At 43.4% G+C, this 20,733-nt stretch overlaps 1 protein-coding gene across 1 annotated transcript in view; it reads right to left on the reverse strand.

Annotated features, from left to right (window-relative positions):
- Positions 1–7,844: 7,844 nt before the first annotated feature.
- Positions 7,845–20,733, reverse strand: part of LOC142582549 (uncharacterized) — a 101,513-nt gene continuing 88,624 nt past the window's right edge. The window contains exons 22-26 of the mRNA XM_075692399.1: positions 18,346–18,414; positions 17,617–17,704; positions 9,559–9,598; positions 8,923–9,033; positions 7,845–8,818 (exon numbers count right to left, since the gene is read on the reverse strand). Coding sequence (XP_075548514.1) covers positions 8,968–9,033; positions 9,559–9,598; positions 17,617–17,704; positions 18,346–18,414 — 263 coding nt within the window. The 3' untranslated portion in view covers positions 7,845–8,818; positions 8,923–8,967. The remainder of the gene's footprint in view (positions 8,819–8,922; positions 9,034–9,558; positions 9,599–17,616; positions 17,705–18,345; positions 18,415–20,733) is intronic.

The following is a 20,733-nucleotide window of genomic DNA, read 5'->3' on the forward strand; positions in this document are numbered from 1 at the left end:
TGCATCTATTTTCAGCACTGTAAAAGAACCTCCGATGAGATGTTTCATCAAGAAAAGATTGCGGACAGGTAGGAAAGCTAGGCAGCAGGACAACAAAAGAAAGATAACCGCAATTCTGCAGAATATGGCATGGGTGTGAGGAAAGTTTTCAGTCATTCTTTGAATTTGCCAATTGATTGAGAGCTCTTGATTGCCGTTGGTGTGGTATTCCAGAGACGGATTCCGGCGAAGTATGCAGTTTGTTTGCCATAGTCGGTATGAACAGAGAGTAAAATAAAATTCTTATCATGTGCAAACGTTGTCAAGTTAGTATTCGCTAAGTTGAATTGAGGGATGATGAACATAGGAAGCTGATTGCTGATTTCCTTGAATAATAATAGGCCTAGCTTGCATATGAAAGATTAATCAACTGTTAGGATGTTGTTGGCATCTAAGAGTGCTTTCGCGTCACTGTGATAGGGACTACGGCTAAGTAATTTAATGGATTGATTTTGTAAAGTTTGAAGGGAGGCAAGGTGGCTGCTGTACGTATGACCCCAAGATATGATACAGTAAATAATATGAGAATGAATAAAAGCGTAGTATAGCGAAAGTAATGTAGATTGAAAAAATATATCACGAGGTTGAATTAAAACACGTAAGCCATTTTTTCTTCGCAGGTGAGAAACATGCGAGTGAAATTTCAAGTGACGGTCCAGTTGAATTCCCAAAAACGTAGCCTTTACGTCTGCTTCAATTGCAATTTGATTTAAAAATACTGGCGGGATATAATTATGCACACGTTGGGGAGAGTGAAAGACAACGAACTTCGTTTTGGTGTAATTTGCAATTTATTATGGAAGCAGCAAGCCGCCAAGCTTGCCAGGTCATTATTTAATTTGCGTGTCAGAGATTGGAGGCACTTATCAGTATTAAGAATTGTTGTCCCAACTGCATAATGTAAGCATTCTGAAGTAGTAACAGGAGTTGGTAAATCATTTATGTAAATTTTGAAAAGAAGTGGGCCAAGAATGGAACCTTGAGGTACTCCTATATTTGTTACTTTAGAATTAAATTTATAACCTAACACACCAACAACCTGACTTCTGTTGAGTAAGTAATTTTTATTAAAGAGAGTGTGGGACCAGTTAGGCTTATTGCGTCAAGCTTTATAAATATAATGTGGTGGTTGATACTGTCGAATGCCTTGGTGAAATCTATAAATGCAGAACATGCCTAGTAGCCACCATAATTGCTTTCTTTAGCTTTTCGGATAAAGATAAGAAACGAGGTCAGTGGAATATGCTTCACAAAAAACAAATTGGCAAGATGATAGAATCTGAAATTTATTGAGGCATTTTGTAAGGTGAATTTTAAGTAATCTTTCAAATATCTTGCTAAAATATAGTATGCAAATGGATCGATACTTGGATATTTGGACATACACACGTTGCTGCCTCTGCTGTCGTCAAACTGCCATGGGAACATGTTTGTGTATGCGTAGCCAGGTTTCTTACAGCGTACCTAGAGGAGCTCATCCTGCTAGAGTTTGTCAAGAGTCGGATAAGTGCGCCCTCTGTAGGCATCCCATCTTCATCAAGCAAAATTATAGGAGAATCAATGTACCATGGAAGGGCTGTCGGAGATGATGTTTGCTCGACTATTCTGCCTTTCTAAAGTGCAAACGAAGGCGGGTATATTTTGGTAATTTGATCTAGATAATGTTTGCAGATGGAGAAGACTTTACATGATGGTCCAACGCGATAGCAGGGTTCCACTGCACCCTTGCTCTGCTTGAAATCGGTGGAGTGTGTATATGCCACCTTCCTAGTGCAGACGTCTGCACTGTGTTGTCATTATGTGCTTTCCATTGGCACTTCCAGAAGGGTGTAATCTCTGCGGATTTAAGTGGATGTGGCTATTGAGTTGATTCCATGTCTTGAGCAGCTGTGCCTTTCTTTAGCTACGACTCGAGGAAGCTCTGTGCCACTTATGATTGGCTCTCATCTGCCGCTTTTCGCAAAGTTTGCATGTGGTGCCGCGGCAATTTTTGATACAGCGAGCGGGGCACAGTAGTGCGGTAAGGTACAGGCTAACGTGCTAGTCAACGGTTTAAAAGGTAAAGATAATTACGGACATATAGGTGCAAACATTTCTACACTTGCCATGGACTACTACCTGCCACCAAGCACTTGGGATCATACTTCACGCCTTACAATATCCATGGACTGCAGTCGCATGTCCAGGCCGCTGTGAATAGGAGTGCATAATTTGTTGTTCCTGAATGCACTACAGCCAGCGAAAAATTCATGAAGTGCATAATTTGTTGTTCCTGAATGCACTACAGCCAGCGAAAAATTCATGAAGGACATGCAGTTTGTAAATGCAGCACTCTAACCTGCCACTGTGTAGTGCCTGACTTGCCGGTCTAATGCCAGTGAGTCAATCACTGGCATTAGATGACCTGTAGTTGCTAATGGCTACGCAACGTGGTATACAGTGACTTGAGCACTTCCCACCAACTGTGCTACATGTGTAGCCGATTTTATTCTTCACGATGTCATCCGGTGCCGCAGTGCTCCTCGTAAATCTAATGTGGCTGGGTATATCCGTAGCATGTTCGGTATTTGGGACGTTATTTATTGTCACCGTAGTTAATGCGCATTCTAAGTTTGTATATTAGGCTCGTGGGTAGTTCATACGGGCTTCGCTTCACATAATATGCATTCAAGAACAGCGATACACTTGTCTGATACCGACGTAGTATCTGCAAAAATAATATGTGCTTGTATAACTAACTGCTTAATAGACAATATTATGTACCTTTTAAATTATGCCTTATGTGCTTGCGCAGAATGAAGCATTATAAATTGCACGTGCGGTACGTGTTTGTGAAAATAGAAGAGAATTCATGTTTGAGTCAGCCGTTGTTATACACACCAAGGAGCAGTATATGAGGCGTAAATGCCTGAAAGCACGGTAAACTTGAAGCTTAATCTTCGATTGTGCGTAATGCCCTAGTCTATGTCAAATGCCGATCACTCTGTAAAAATATTTTTTGATCATATCAGTGTTTTTTACATATTTTAAATAGTGTGGCTTTTAGAATACAGCGCAGTTCACTTTCTTCTTTTTGTCAGGAAAGCGTGGTCCCTTGGTAGCCTCCCTGGCCAACACTTGATCTGCTAAAGGTCTTAGAGAACTCAGCCAAAATTCCAGAAAGAAGTGTCTGAACGGAAAGCCAAAAATGATTGTGAATGTATCCCATTCAAGAGTGGTAATCGCGTAAACGAACTAAAGATCGTGTGGTTGTCGACCGTTGACTCATGCTTCTGAATCGATGTGTGTGAAATTCCGGTTACTACTTTAGGTTTAAAAACCAGGCACATTGTTTTAGCTTCGCGTACGTACCTGAAATTTCTTCGCGCTTAAATATGTATTTTCATTATTTTAAGAACTTTGCCTAAAAATATTTGTAATATTATACTGAAATCATTTCAATCTATTGTTAGGCAAACAAAACCGCCGATGTACCGTATGCTATTCAAGTGCACATATTCTTAGTTTTACTTGAAAAGAAAGATGTCAGAAAGCTTCCAGGACTGCTTTCTCATTTACTTTTCCATAATATTTAACTTCAAGAACCGGGTATATTGAGCCGCTTTGTTTGTAGTAAGGGTATGTGTGAAAGGATGACATCCACGGTGCGCCTCTATTACAATCGGTACTCAAGTGTAACACCAAGAAAACGCACCTACAGTGCCTGCCTGACTGATATGTTTCTGATGCTGTAAGCGGAAACTTTGTTACTATTCGACGCAATCAAAAGAACAGAATAAATCGTGATTTGTTCACTGATGACTTCAATCCTACTGTGTCCAAGCAAGCCTGCGTGGCTAAGATGGCCTTCTGGCCTATGATTACTTGATGTTTGTGTTGGTAACTGCTGAACCAGATACAAATATGCTCGTTCCACGCCGCAACGTCATTCGGGGAATCACTGGTGCTCCTTGGTGTTCGATCGGTTCGATTACATATCTACTTACCACTTTGAACTCTTCAGTGATGGCAGCGTTGACATGGAGCGGAACGCTAGTCCTGCGGCATTCATGATACCATCCCTGTAGATATCATCGGGCTCCCGACTTGAGCAAACTGTTTTTATAACTACGAGTGAGAATGTCGCAATTGAAACTGCTTTGTGGAAACTTTCGTCTTGCCGAACTCAATCGATTGTAAGAACATCAGACTGCAAGTCAGCGCTCTGGGCACTAAAACTGGTTTTCCCGCAGGACACCTACTTAAAGTGACCGTTTCGAAATTATAGTAGCGAAGATATTCCTCAGTCCATATGAAATTTTAGTGTCTTCTCTCGCACGTTGACGCATAGGGAAGCAAAGCTACTGACATTCTTTCGCGCCAAGCAGTGACGCATAGGCCAAAGCTGGAAAAAACCTCAGGACATTCAGCAACATTTTAGAACTGTTATTGTGAGACACGAAATTCAGCCGATTGGACGAGTCACTACTGAACCACTTCTGTACGCTTTCAACGCTAACTGTGATGTAGCGACACAAGTAGGACTGTCAACATCGCTAGTGCGTTCATTTTTTCGTGGGGACGTGAAACTATATTTGATAGACTGCGCAGAATTCGTCGAAAAGCGAAATATTCTCATTCAATAGTGTGAAAATATAGAGCGACGTTGCGCGCGATCATCGAGAATTTAAGCCTTCCTGCAGGGTCACTGGGTTTTCAGAAGAGAGTTGTTTTGTTTACTAGTGAAGTTTTTCGGAGATATCTATTGAAGCAATAAAACGACGGACACCGACCAAAAGAAATATTAAAAAGCAATAAATCTAAAAGACGTTTTGGCTCCTCTACGGAAACCTTGTTCCCAGTGGGCTTGTGAACAAGGTTTCCGTAGGGAAGCCGAAACGTATTTTAGAGTTATTCCTTTTTAGTATTCCTTTTGGTCGGTTTCCATCGTTTTATTGCTTCATGCTTCATCCCGACCAGACGCGCTTCCGTCGAACCCTCGATTTCAGATACCTATTTGTTCAACAAGTTATGGTGCTTAACCGTACTTGATATTAGCCAACAATCGCTTTTGCACTGCGACCGGAGTGCTAGCATTCTTCCTTTGTTCCGTCGGACCGCCTTGTTCAGGTTCCTTTAAGTGTTAGTGATTGGTGACATGCTCACATCACACTCTTTTGAAGCCAACAAGTTATAAAATCAAGAAAAACGCTGCCTAAGTAACTTGTTTTATTTTAAATGTAGAAATGATGAAATAAATGAAAATGAAATTCGATGCAAAAGAATGGTGGGCTGGTGGGCTTCGAACCACAGTCTTTGCATTAGGTGTCTTTTGGAGCTGTCGCGGCAAGCCATAATTTAAGGCACATTTGGTGAATGTAGCGGATCCTGCTTATACTGCAAGCGTCACGTAGTACATGAACTACGGAACTGAACACGGAACAGTAAACTGTAAGTGAACTCAAGAAATTATCCCTCGCACATTCACAGCCAAACACAAATGAGCCAGACGAACAATTTTGGATGAAATTTTGAAAGGGCATGAAGTGACACCACATTTGTGGTAAGCATCTCAGCCAGAGACGAAAGTTGACTCCATTTGTAGGACTCTAAAAGTAAACTTCACGCAGATAGTCCTGTGGGAGGGTTCTAAGTATGCGTAAGCATTATGCCACTTGCTCATGTCTACGCAGCCCTGTGTCAATAAGATTGTTATCAAAGATGAGTCCAACAACATAAGCCCTTATCAACCGTCATATGTCGTTATCAACCTTATCGAACAACATCTGACCCTTGCGAACACCTATCTGTCCTTATCCACCTGGATGTCCAGCGAAGCTGTTGAAAAATTACCAAGACAATTGCAAAGGGGGTATGCTTTACAAAGGGCAATGCTTTACTGATAGTTCGGATTTTTGTTTTGAGCTTGTTCTTTATTGATATGCGTGCTCTTTGCATGTTGAATGGGTGATATTAGTGAATGTATTCACAGTTCACCTTGCTGAGCGCTTGCAGCCTCTGTACGCGGGTATGAATCATTGCTTACGGGGGTATGATCCATATTTTAGCGGGTTATGAGCCACTGCGTTCGTGTTAGGGGACAGACGGATAAATTTCTCGCTAGCGTCAAGCATCGATGACAAAGACAGTGTTGATCGAATATTTAGTGCTATTGTTTGCGTGCAACAGGAATGTCAGTTTCCATGTTTAGTTGCTGCTTGTTCTGAAGGACAAACAATATACAAAGCTTCTGTAATGACGTGCTACATTGGCAAAAGCTTGCGCCAAGCAATTAGGCGCACCATGCTCATTTGCAGTGATCTGTTTCTTGTTGCGGCGACAACATGAGCCACTTTACTGCTGTACCAGCCTGGGAATATCCTTTCAAACACCGTATTCCTGTTCTTCCAAATCGCCCATGATCAGCCGACTTGTTGCCATGGCATTACCGCGAGGCAAACAGCCGCTGCATATGGAAACGCCATAAAGATATGGCAGAAGTCCAAACTGCTGCGACTTTAATTTCCTGAAGAGATTCCAGGAATGAGCCTTTGTCTGCTTGTCTACATGAGCTCCAGAAACGATAGCAGCTGCGTGTAGAAAACTGAGGGGCCTAGTTTGAGAATACCTACAGTAATTGGTTTGTAACTTGGATAAATTGTATTTTATTTACAAGCCGAGCCCTGGAACTTTTCTAGCAAATATATATTCGACTTCTCACAATATTTTTTGGATATATCCGCCTAAGTTCATGCAACAGGGAAGAAGTTAATATTCACATAAATAGCCTGATTATTCGCGCTTTAAGTGCCTGCCAGCTAAGGCAACATTCTAAACCTGTCGCCGATGTTAAAAGGTACTTCCTCTTCTTGTGTCTTCGCTGGTGCACAACCACTACAGCGACTCTACCAGCGTCATAATCAGGTTTCTCAGAGAAACGTTTAGTGACTCTGCAGGGGATGTCCAAAATTTAGGTTACCAAGAGGATGCTAGTGATGGCATTGATGTTCTTTGCGAACAAAATGCTTACTTAGAGCGGTGCAGCTTTTTATTTCTTTTGCTTCGCGCAGGACCTTGGAAATTTTCGGTCTCAGTGTATGGTGTTCAAGCTAGTGAATATTGCTAGTAGGACTCAGTGCCGTTGTACTTGTAAGCTTTCAACCACGAATATCATTACACGTAGCCAACAATATGATTTCAAGCAGTTTATATCTAACCCCTGCTTTTGTTAATGTGCCGAATTAGAAGAGAAGCTTATTTATAGATTGCCATTAGATCTGAGTGGAGATTGTACCACGTCGACATCGCTTATTAAAACGATTTGTGCGTTCTCCCCTTTCAATCGGAAAGATGTCATTTTGGTTGTCGTAACTAACGTCGTCCTCCCAGGGCTGGTACATACTGCTTTATATGACCTTGCATGAAGTTTCCGAATTTACGATGAACCTTTCTAATCGATCACATTGTATAACCTTCAGAAATGTGCTATGAATGGAAGGGTTCAAAGGATGTTTCTTCCACATAACCAACTCGATCTTTTTTCTTAAATGCTCCGAAGGACAGTTGTAATGGGAGACATGAGCATTCACTCTGCCCAACAAAGAATGGTTCAATGGAACATCCTTTATAGTGACATATATGAGTCAGCCAGTCAACTCGACGAGTAGCTTACCTGAATTTCTCCTCTGTGATAGAAATGGAGGTTAGTCACAGATACCATGTGGCACGAACCGGCCTCCTAAGTATATATAGCCGTTTGTAGGGACCCGAGAAAGAGGGTCATTCCCGAGCCGCTAGTCTTTAGGGATTCAAGAAGGCACGATAGAAAAGTTTAATAATAGTTTATTGAAAGTGTGTTAGCTGTTTATAGTCTTCTCCAAGAAAACAGAGCCAAAACAACAGTAGGCTCAGGTACCTGTGTAGTCGCCACACATGTTGAGACTATTGTTTCACTCTGATACAATGCAAGCAATGTCATTTTCCAAAGCGCATCTTCAGTCTTCTTTATCCCTTTTCTTTTGCGAACATTTTCTTGTTTAGTTCTCGCTTGCTTAGAAAACCAGCACCGCGGCGGAAAAGCGTGGCGCAAGCGCACCTTGGAATGAATGCCCGTATTCTTGTCAAAACTCCACAAATAAGAGCTGAAACTCTCACAACTGTTTGTTTGTTCGCCATCATGATCACTAGCAGCGGCATGAGAAGAAACGTTTTTTTTAACCCAACAACCCCCCAGGTACAACTCGTGACGCGTTCAGTTTGGTACTCAAAGTGCTGATTTAACCTCTGGAAACTAAACTCAGAAATAATAGTGGCGTTTCCAACATGTGTACGCTGAAGCGACGCTTCAGTTGTAGATAGCTGAGTAGCCTCATTGTTTATTAAATTTTACACTAATGAAAACACGCATAGCGTTGCATTATTTTGTTTTCTGCGAATGTACCCTCGATGTCTAGAAATAAAGACGAACGAGTTGTTTTGTTTTCTTTGATATGTTTTGGTGTTCGCACTTTGCTGGGCTACGTACGCTTTTGTACGCACGAAGTACGAACCTCTTGCCCAGAAATCCGATTGCAGTTGTTATGCACCTGAGTGGAATCAGAGTTGTACCTTGTTACATATGCAATCACGACAGATCCCATGGGGGCGTCAGTCGTTTCTGAGTTGTTAATATGGGAAAGGAAGCCAGAGAAATGCGGCTTTTCAGGCATACGTCTGCTAAACGTGTAGGTGAAGCAGAGATGGATGAAAAATTGTGTCGAAGATGATGCTCTCTGTTCTCGCTTGAGATGGTCCCGTCAGCCTGCGTCAAAAAAAGTGAAGGAAATTATGATCACTCAACATAACCAGCACTCAACATCGCTAGAAGTTGACGGAACTTTCTGCAAACAACACAAGTACACTCACCGTTATGAGTGACGGACACTGATGGAGAAGACACGAGGGCGGGCTTTAATTTGCTGAAACAATACGTGCACTCTGCGAGCTCCCGTAAGAATTTTCGTGTTCAGGTTGCTCCTTTGTGAGGATAAAAGAAATAAAGCGTGTTTAAAATTAGCAGTTTATTCAGTGCGACGGTGCATTTGCTTATTAAGTTTCGTAGTGCTGCGTTGTCTAAATGCGTGCGTTAAGGCATTCATATTCTGAAGAGCAACGTCTAACGAGATAGAGACGAGGTAAATGGTCTCTAAATCTAGTAGATAATCACCGTCATTAAAAGAATTCAGCTGTCCACAGACTTGAGACGTCGCTTTCTGGTTTTGACTCCTTGGAGTAAGCTGCCGCCTTATTTAAGTGCATTCTTTTTCTGTCGTATGTGAAAGCGTCCGTTTGGCGTGCATTTTTCTCATATAATCTCCGCAACGAATCGCTTTATGACGCATAGGCATGAGCTTGGCTAACGAATACGAGTGAAGTTGTGACAAAATTTTGGGTGAAGTATAACCAGTGTAAGGACTTGAGCTAGAAAAAGCGAAAACTATTGTAGCACGACAAATGTACCCGAGAGCCTGGATTTCGGTAGATATGCTTATAAGTACTCACAGCTGACTGGTGACGTAGCCGCAGGAGTTTCCGTCTCATTCTGAAAAATAGAGAGAAACAAAAAGTATGTACAATAAAATAATGTTGTCCGGCCAGTTGCATACATCGTCGCGAGCGATAGTTTGGGCACCAAAGGGGTCGCGATTTTTTTTTCGCAGACTGCGCATCATGACTGAAATCAAAAGCGCACGCCTACGTGGGGGTGTTTGAGCAGTGCAATGTACGAAAACAATTCCAGGCCGAGGAGCTGCGCTTGATATACTTAATTTTTTTGGTGATGTCACGGTCTCCAAACATTTGCTCGCGAGTTTACGTTTTATTACTTGTGAGATTGGTCGATGACGAAGTTCCATTAAAACGTTTTCCTAGGTGATAATCGGGTTCAGAGGTTGGCGCTGTCGCAAAAGTTGTGCCCTTTTATCTCACGCAATTGACAGCTTACCCGAGATAAAAAGCGCGCGAACTGAAATTTAGTGCACTTGGTGTGACGCAAAAGAAAGTGAAACAAAAAAAGCAAGGACATGGGAGGGCGTCCTTGGTTCATTTTATTTAACTTTCTTTTGCACCATAAGAGGTGGGAAGCAACTAGCCCAGCAACAACCAGTAATACGTTGCTGCGGTTATCTGAACCACAACCATTTGTGCAACCACTGCAACAGCAGTAAATAGCTCGAAACTGGTCTTGCCGCATCCTTCTGCTTGTCCTCTCTACTACGCTGTGGTCGATGTCTCGTACGATGTGGTCGCCGTCAGACCACCTTCTCATCCTCACTTTCGCCCTCGCAAAAGTGATGTACAAACACACGCCTCGGCAGCGGTTGCCTCTGAGTGGTCAAAACATATCTCGAAGGCTATGCTTTGGAGGGCTGCATGCGCCGGAAGTATTTGCGGAATCGGAAAGACATCATGGCTGTCATGTTTTAGAAAGCACCTGTATGCAATAAGAAAAAAAATCCCCGACGATCACGATACTCCCTAATGCGAAATTTGTGCGCAACTCTATACGAGTTTTCATTTCGCGGTATATTGAGGCATCACACCGATCACTACAAGGCGATCACTCGACGTAGCACACAGTTGCCGCTTCCCGGCAACTGCAGCTTAGGCAACCGTGATCTCTACCGGGAAACGCTTGCGGCGAACATGGCGCGCGAAGACGAGCTTTCTGGTTCTTTTTTTTTCTTCCCCCGGACGGCCACTACCGCCGCTACCACGGATGCACGTACGTGGGCACTGCCTGGTGGTGCTTCAAGGTGACTTCCTCCGCTTTCCTCCTCGCGGTCTCTTCGCTATCGCAGTCCCCTGGTTTTCTGCTCACCCTTTCGCGATACTCTCCTCATCCCCTTTCCTCCTCATGCTTTCGCTGTAGCCTCCTCCACTTTCCTTCTCGCGCTCTCTTCGCTATCGCCTTCTTTCATTGCCTGCGGCACTCCGCAATCGCTCGGTTACACTGAGTGAGGAAGAGGCACGCTGATGCTCAACGCAGGAACACGCGTCTGTAGGCCCAACCACTGGCACGCATCGGCAAACTTAAGCACGCGCCAATGCCTCAAAAGCGTAGGTCGGGAACTGGGCGAAGCGTGACAACACGCAGAGATTTTGTCGCATGCCGATGCTGGAAGTTCGCCGAACATGGCGACACTTCGCAGGCGTGCATCAATCAGATGCTGCGACGCGTCGCCGGTTTCAACCAATTGAAAACCGTGAGGCCTCCGGCTGCTGTGTCTGTGATGGCCGCCGCTGCAAAGGCGCCTACACCAAGGATCGTCCGAGTTCTTTGGACGCACAATACACGCGAGTATTCATAAAAGGCAGTGCTGTGATAGTTGGCTAACAAGGACACGACCGACGACCGTGGGTTGTAGCAGTGCAACGTGGATCCAAACAGACTTCGAACGACGCCGACAAATTGAACCTGCTCGCTCGGTTCCGCCAGTCTCAATGGGATCGTCGGCTAAAACATCCGACCGAATCCCGATTGCCACAACGTCTGAGTTGATGTCCGAACAACATCCGAAGTCTGCAGCAGTGGCGTAGCTAGGTCGTCTGGTACCTGGGGCCGATAGCTCTTCTGTCACCCCCCCCCCCCTCGGTTGTAGTCGAGGAAGGCGAGGATATCGACAATTTTCGGGTGTCTTCAGACGTATACGACACCTCCCCCCCCCCCTTGCTGGCCCCGTGCACCCGGGGCCACTGATGCGTGTCAAGCCCACTTCCTCGGAGGCACCCCTAAAAGACTACATCATTCCACACTTCTATCATTCTGCCACGGCTTGAGTACTGCTCCTCAGTTTATCCCTGTACCAAACTCGCGTCGCTGACAATCTTGATTTTGTTTAACGCTTGGCAACTCGCAGCCTCCGCTCCCGTCTTTTCGGTCGTCGAAAGCTCATGCTATCCCACGTCGATTGCCTAAAAGCCCTCAAGTGGCACACCTTGCAATACCAGCGCAAGATTGCACTAGTCAGTCTACTCTGCAGGGTGCTTGACAGCTCTCTGGACAGCACTCAACTTTCTTCTTCAGTCAGTCTGAACAAGTGGTCAGCACAGCCTGAGCCCCATCACGCCTGTACGGCCTGACACCGCAACTCCATGCTTATATTTAGCGTACAGAGCTTTCTCTCCGGTCTAGCGTACAGGCATCAACCTTTTTTTCTGTCTTGTGAGGTGTCTAGAGTGCCATGTTGCCACTAAGATTATTGTTAATATAGGTATCATCACTACTACCACATCGAATGTGCTGAAGCCAGCGTGAGCCTTAATTCAAAATACTTCTATAGCTTCGTGTGCTCTCACTTTTTCAAAGAGAGTACCATTGATGTATGCTTTCTTGATGAATAATGGTAGTGATGTGTCGAACATTGCTGATGGCTTTTCAGAACATGTATGTTCCATATATGGTGTCAAAGACGCCTCAAGTAACCTTCCTTCTCGGTCTGACACGGTGTTCAATCATTCAATGAGGATTTTGTTTTCAAGTATATGAAGCGCCCCAAACTTTCCCTTTCTTGTGGTTGTCATGGTATTCCTACCACAATGCTTAACCCTTTCAGACGCTTTCTACACAGTTGTGTACGCAAGATGGTACATCAATAGCAAAAGCACTGATGAAAGTAATGATATTTAAAGCGTGTTTCATACATCTTGAAACACTTATTATTGGAAATGTGCTGCAATTTTGAATAACGGGCAAACTGTTTTAGCAAAATGAGTGGGAAGATAGACGTTTGAGGGTTTTTATTCTGGGTCTGTATGTTGTACATGGCGGGTTCACTTGTTTCATTGTTTTTCACAATGTCATGCAGCAGGCATAATTTTAAAGTAGCTGGAAAAGCGCTTTTCAAGCTTTTCAAAACACGAAATAGTTTGTTTTCATATTTGATGTTCTTGTAGCGAGTTTTAGAATGGAGTTGAAATTCTGTAAACTCGACAAATCTTACTCTTAATTTTTTCTGCAGCTGCACACTTTCTATGATTCTGATATGCAAGAGATGTGGCGAAAACAAGTTTTCAATCAACGGGATAATGTGCTGTCTTAAAAGGATAAGATGTATGGAAGCATACTTGTTCCTTTTTCTCCCAAGCATCTTCAATAGTTTCCTAAAGTCTGGTATGTTTTCTAGCACACGGAAGGTAGTATGAACATTGCCCATGCACAAATCGAATGCTAGACATGCACTTACTAACTGATGGCCTTTATCTATCCTTTGCAGTGCGTCGAAAGTGTTCGAATCACTATTGCATTCCTTGCTTTCGGTTGGTGCAAGAACACTTTAATAAATGAACAGCATGACTTTGTGTGCCGACGACTTAAAACGATTTCAGACTGTCAACAGTGTTCACCACTGCGTCAACCTCCAAAGTGACATTTTTTCACTCTCAAGCTGGTGCAGAAACAAGTAGGTATTCTTAAATGCTTCCAATACTATGGTATTAGGTTATATGCGGAAAACACACCATGTGCAATTGTCATACACCCTTCGGGATGCTCCACTGCCCACGGTTTATCAAACGAAAGATCTTGGTGTGTACTTCAACAAAACGCTAAGCGTATACTCACATAGATATCACACAACGTGCCCGTCATGCTCTTGGAATTGCATGTCGTATATTGCGTGATTTACACTCCTGTGTTTTATTTCTGAAGTTGTACTCTGCTGTGTGCCTTGCACTACTAGAGTATAGCTCTGTAGGTGGGGGTACAATGTGCACATCTAATTTCAACATCCTTGAACGCATCCACGATAAATTGATATCTTCAAGTACCGCTTTTGTCATTCTGGCTACCATTGTTTAGCTTTCTCAAATACGCCTCAACTTGAACCTCTAGATTCAATACTTTATTGCTTAGACCTTTTGTTCCTAAGGGAGTCCGTGGCATTACCTTTCCCCAAAGCTTCTTGATTATATGCGTTTCTTCATGTCGCAATAGTATACCAGGCAGCATTCCGCATTCTTCTCCTGGCCTTGTTGCATTAAAGACTGTGCTAGATATTACTCGACTCCAAAAACATGTAATAAGAATTGTGCCTGTATTGACATACTTCAGAGTTCATTTCCTGTGTTTTGTGTATCTGTATATAATCATGTGTGATTAACTCCCTTTTACCCTTCCTTGTTTTTTTCCCTATTTGTTTCTCTCTCTCGCATTATTTTGTCCAACACATTCATGTGTACTGCACATTTTGTCTCACATATTGCTTTTTAAAGGCACAAGTAAGAAGGCTCTCTAGCTGTTTCTGGGTACTATAATAATCATTTGATTGATTTATTATTATTTTAGTATAAAATGGTGCTTTTTATGTATGTACTAGCACATTAGTTCAGTGCAGCATCTTCTGTGCAATTTAAATAAAGGTATGGATTAAGAGAGTGCAATAAAACGCTATGTGCCTCATCATGTGCGCTATGTTATTAATTTCTTCTGAGGTTTCATAACGGTTGGCTACTGTCTCCGGTGTTGTGCAATAAAATAATACGCACAGCAACTATTGCATTCCTCACAGAACAAATTGTATACCTTTCTCAGTCCAAAGATCATAGTAGGCTGAAAAGAATAAACTGGTATATTTTTTGTGGGGACTTGAAGCATATAGCTTCTGAAAATAACCTGTTTGTATATATATATATATATATATATATATATATATATATATATATATATATAATCTTATGTTATGCAAATGAGCTAACCCCATACATTCCAATGAGTGCTTCGATACTATGGCTTGGCCCAGGACAACGACAGACACCTATTGAAACCCTCCGATTCTTACGCTTGTATTATCTGACAGTATCTGATTTCATTAATGTCGAGAAAGACAGACTTGACATGTTGAAACTTGTTACAATAGAAGATGACCTTTCCAGAGCGAAAAATTTTTCTAGTAATACTGTCAATCTGAAGGCCTCCCGATGCGGTGTGGAAGCTTGAAAACAACGTAGAATAATAAATGAGGTGCTTCACGGTCAATATTTGACAGAATCGAGAATCGGGAGGAGACAAGCTACTAATTGGGTAAACTTTAGTTATTCAAGCTTTCTTTTGTCCGGGCTACAAGTGTTTCAATTCTTTTTGCTGTTTTTCTTTCAGAACCCACTTTTTCACGTTTCTTTCATGCACCAACCAGCATAATTATATTGACACGGACATTTTATCTGTATCCGATGTCAGTCTTTCACAGGCTAGCAAATGTTAAACAATATTGCTTGGCGGAGGACGCGCCTGCATGTATCGGAAGTTTCGCGAATGTTATCGATGGTTCTGTCAGTTGTGTGTTGTCGACAAACCTTGTATAATCTGATTGCACACGTGACACGAACTGCGTAGTAGTTTCTGGAAGGCCCACGGACACCAACGAATACGCTGAACTTTCGACGACTGATCTAAGAAAGCCGACGTGCTTGACCCGCAGCTGAGGTTGTCAACGATCGCCGACTTTGCTCGCCGCTGTCGTTGCGAATGACTGTTGCTTTTGCTGGGCATAAGTTTGCTTAATAAAGAGTTAAATTTGTAACTCCCAGTTTTGAGTCTACATCATTTTGCACGGTCACTCCTACGCGTCAGTATTTCTAACACAGATTTTTCAGTGTCACTAATACTTTGCAAGCCTAATTTTTACCTAGTTGGCTGTGCAGAGAGCTAGCAAAAGTGAAGTCTTACAACAGCTTTTGATTTCATATGGCATGGTCGCGCAGGTGTTTGCAAAGCGATCTTCTTCGAGATCAATTTGCAAACACCTGCGCGAGAGCTTGCGGCCAGTGGCTGCACGCCCTTTTTTAAAGCGAAAGCGTTACTGGCCGCGAACATGCGATTTCGCCGTGGCCGGGCTCCGACGAGGCACATGACGTCACTCCGCGTTCCTCGTCGTTGCGTTCGCCTCTGCTATCTTCGCCAGCTGCGTCGCATGCCTGATAACATGTCGGAGGATTGAAAAGCAGAGCTCGCGTGCGCCGCAACCACAGTTGAGGCGGCAGTATGGACGGCGACAATTCTGATAAGCAGGAGGAGGCCTGGAATCGACATCGGAACGAGATGACGAGGAAACGAATCGCCCAGGAAACAGATGAACAGCGTGCCGAACAACTGGCTAAACGCCGCAACATAGCAGATAACCAGAATAACCTGGACTTGCAATCAAGATTAACCAAGGCTAACCATGCTACGCCTTAGTTTTCGCTACGTATATCCTGGCATATCCGACCTAAGCCACTGCCAATTTCCTATAACCGACGCGAAGCGACGCGTTCGCTTGTCGGCGCGCGCGGAAGCTTGCCGACGCGTGCCGGTGGTTGGGCCTTACGAGGTGCGCTCTGAAATACAAAAGATTGCCCATTACCGCCTTAGCGGCAATGTGCAGTTGGGAGTTGGACGCGCTAGCTACCGAGTTATCGTGCAAGAATCGCCCTTTGCTATTCCTGCGAGGTTTCGTGGGTCACGCAGACTCCGAGAATTGTGGGCTCTGTGCACGACGTTTCGGAAACCACAGGAAGCAATACTGCATTGGACAAACACTACGTCCTGCTCATCGCAAGGAATTTGCTTTTGAGAATGCGGCGAAGTCCGCTGCTGGTGTCGCTGTTAAGGGAGTTCAAAGGTGAAACTATCGTTGTAGTCTGCGTATTTTATGGTCGCATTTCGTGGCTGAAGCTTCGATTTTAGCGAACCACAACGACAAAAAAAGTGCAGCTAGGGATCATTCAGAGCGTTTTTAAATATATTTGCTTAGTCATGACGGACGGAACTTTAAAAAGCTTGTCTAACACGATATTCATGGGAGAGGTCATTTACAAACTCGAAAATATGATGCTGGGGAGTTAATGCCAGCAAAAGTAGGTTTGACTTTGTTCTTGCAATCGCTTGGACAGTCGCTCATTCGATTTTGCTCCGATACTTTAGGCACCAAAGCTCCTAATACGTGTCGGTAATATGTCTATGAATTATAATTACATAGCAAAGTCCTGACTTAGAGAAAAAGCTTTGCTTCATAAGGGAAACAATAATTCTTCCTTGCTGACGAGGAAATATATGGAGCTCTGTGCGACGAATGCATTAGTGATCTGCACTTCTTTCTGTTATAGGAAGGAGCGGGAATGCCGGTGTCCTTTGCACGCGCTAATTTGAAGTAGTGCAGTTTCAGCAGAAACGAATTATCACGCGAATTGCACCACTGCTGATGCAGTTTCGTGAGTCTGAGTAATATATCTTTTTGTTCCCTCAGATATTTAAGAAATATACTCACCCTCCTATATTGGTGTGCGTTGAGTGATGGTAGTATTAAGATGCTCGTAAAAAATCTTCACCAATTATACCACACACAGCAAACTCAATATATCATTTTATTTTTCATTTCTTTTGCGGAAGGAAGCCGTACTTAACAGGGAACTAAAAGCCCTGCAACTTGGTGGGCTGTGTTTCCGTCCATACTTGAGAACATAAATTTCAATTGGAAGGTTTAATTCAAGGGGGCGTATAAAAAGCGCAATCGTCATAAAAGGAATTCTTGATGCACCTCTACGCATTACCACATGACGGTTTATTCAGAAAAAAGAACTTACCTCACGATGATGCTGGCTGAGACAATGATGCCGAATAAGAGTAATGAGCCGAGACACATGGTTACTACGACAAGATTCATTTTGGCTCCTGCAGAATAAAAATTTCGCGATATTATTATGAAGAATCCATTCGCTAGGAACATATAGCAGCAAAACTTGTATGACACAGCAATAATTTCCTATAGAATAGTCTGAATACATATACGCAAGCGCTACTCACGCCCAGTACCTGCTAATGCCAGATCTACTTTTTGATACTAGACAGCAGTCAAAGGCGCAAGTTAATGCGTAATCCACCATATGCAAACAATCGAACATACGCCCCGTCACTTCTCAGCGTTGTGCTCACACAAGAAAGGAAGATAAAAGATATATAAGAAAAATGTTTATTATTACTGAAATATGTCTGCCAGAAGGAGTGTCTCGAAACAGGCAATACGCGAAACGATTATTACCGTGTCCGAGCGAGAAACGATAACAGTTTTTTCCCCAGGATGTTAATGACAAGTTTTCTCGCCTACTTCGTAGCAAGTAAACTACAATGGCAGACCAGAATTCACGTGCTTCAGGCTGTGTACCGCAATGCCAAAAAAAAGAGAGAAAACTGTCTCGAAAGCACAACACTTATTTGGTCGCGGGTATGCTTCCAGAACTCAATGAGCAATACAAAGCTAAAAGTTCCCCCGAGTACACAAATTGCCTATTATATCAGAAAGCGGCTTGTTTTACCTGCTGTAACTTTAGTGATCCTTGGTTTTTCCATGACTTCCTCTTGGGCTATGCTAGGAACCGATGTTGCTGCAAATAGATGTAGAGATATTGGTTTCATTTCAATCATATCACTTCATGCTATTTTCATCGGTAGAATTCATGAAAAACAGGTGGACTATAGTAGATACGCAGTCGGGAGTCGCGAAGTAAGAACTATTGGAAGAAGCTCTGTTATGATCGACTTGTCAAGAATGAGAAATATTCAGGCGTGCGTTCTAATGACGAGATGATTTGCCTTGTTCTAGAAAAGGCTGTTAGGATCAGCCTGGAATTCAACCTCACCAGTGTGGGGAAGATTCAAGCGGGCGTTCCCATGTCGAGATAATTGCCCTCTTCACCGAAAAATTGTTAACCCTCTACAACCTGAGTAGACACGAAGGGGAGGACTCACAGCAGGAGACCCGAAGGGGAAGAGCTCGCCGACATCTCAAGCTGACAAACGCCCTGACAATTTCATAAATTCTCAAGTTTTCCAAGAAAACATCGACGAGCACAAGACCACGGGGTTTATTTAAGGCCGTCCTGGCCCATGTGTTAGGCAGAACCGCTCCAGACGCGGATATACTCACAATCACGTACTAATGAAGTGAATACATTCTTTTCTACCTTTTTTTTTCATCATCACGATGCCCGCCTTTATTGTCGTTTCCTGATTCGTGCGGTGAAAGACCAACCTCACCCGGTAAAGGTGGTATCAGCTCCTTACAGGAGAATTCAAATGGGACCCCCCGTGGTGGCGTAGTATCTTCGACGTGACGTTTCTGAGCGCGATGGCGCGTGATCAGATCCCCGCCACGGCGGCCGCATTTCAATGGGAGCGAAATAAAAAACGAAAAGAAAAACGCCAGTGTATATCGTGCATTGTGTGCAAGTTAAAGAACTCCAGGTAGGCAAACCCTTAGTGGGCTAATGGATAATCATATTGTGGGTTTCGGCCTATAAAATTAACCCCATGATTTGACTTTTAAGAACAAATGGGCGTTAGTGTAAAGTTTATATATATATATATATATATATATATATATATATATATATATATATATATATATATATCAGCTTGTTCTTTAAAATGACGCTGATGTCAAATCAAGTAAGATCGTTTCCCGCGATAAGGTTCCCAGCGTAATTTTTCTTTTTTGTTGAACAATTCATATTGACGGAACTATAATAAAGCGCATCTATTTTCGTGCAGCTTATATATAGTGACACGTTGATGTGGCAGTGTACTGACAAATAAAAATAATTATATTAAGTTCAACGACTATACGAACGCGTAGGTTAATGGTAGAACTAAGTAAACTAATAATCGCATTTTATTGCGATAGCAATTTTATGTAAACTACAGGCTCATTTCTGTGGTCTGCGTCGCCGTCGCCGTGAGTTTGCATATAAAGTCCAAGGGCGATAAAATCATCGCCGCGCGCTGTATACTGTACGTGCTAGTGAAAGTGTGTGAGAGTGAGCCGGCGATCACGGCTCGATCTCGTGTACGCAACGGACGAAAGCGGGGAGGAAGCGCACCGCCTTCCGTCGCACGCAAGGTTCCGGGGGGGGGGGGGGGGCGTCATGTCCTGTCCTGGCATCGGACGGTGAAAGAAATAATAAATAAAGTCACGTGCCAGCGCGGCACTTCCAGCAGTCAGAGCGTATGCTGGAGGCTCCATGGGAGCCTGTTTCTGGCAGCACGCACTAGAGGGTCTTCGCGGCGAAGTCTCTTTGCATCGTTTTCACGAGAACGATCTGAACCATCGGCCCAGCTTCGACGGCTAGCTACGGTTTGTGCTGCTCTCTGCACAGAGGTATGCTGAGACCGACGTTGCCTTGTTTTAGCCATGGGCGTAGCTCTGTGTTTAGAAAAGATCTATTTCAGCTAGAGACGATACGAACACTGAGTCCCAACCACGGCACAATTCCACCAGGACGATAACATATACGAAGTACGAAGTGTTGTATACGCGGCACGTTTTCAAAGTAGTGTCCGAGTCCTCACTCACTAACAGATAACCACGTAGACCAACGGAAGCGCACAGTTACACGTAAAGTCAGGTTCATATACAAAAAGTGATGTTCAAAGATACATTGTACACAATGGTTATGTACAGTCTACGAATCGCTTCTTCACCAGTGGTTCATAGCTTGGCGACATAAGGTGTACCAAAGAGTAAACATAGGCATCGAGACTACGCGGCTCACATGTCCCATCCCTTTCCCCACGGCACGATACGATGTTTATTTATTTATTTGTTTTATTTATTAGGGGACCCACAGCGCCAAAGCATTACAGTGGGGGGGGGGGAGGGGTACAAGAAGAAATACATACGACACCTCTGCTCCTGTACAGTGTTA

This window comes from Dermacentor variabilis, chromosome 5 (assembly GCF_050947875.1).
Source record: "Dermacentor variabilis isolate Ectoservices chromosome 5, ASM5094787v1, whole genome shotgun sequence".
Classification (NCBI taxonomy): Eukaryota; Metazoa; Arthropoda; class Arachnida; order Ixodida; family Ixodidae; genus Dermacentor; species Dermacentor variabilis.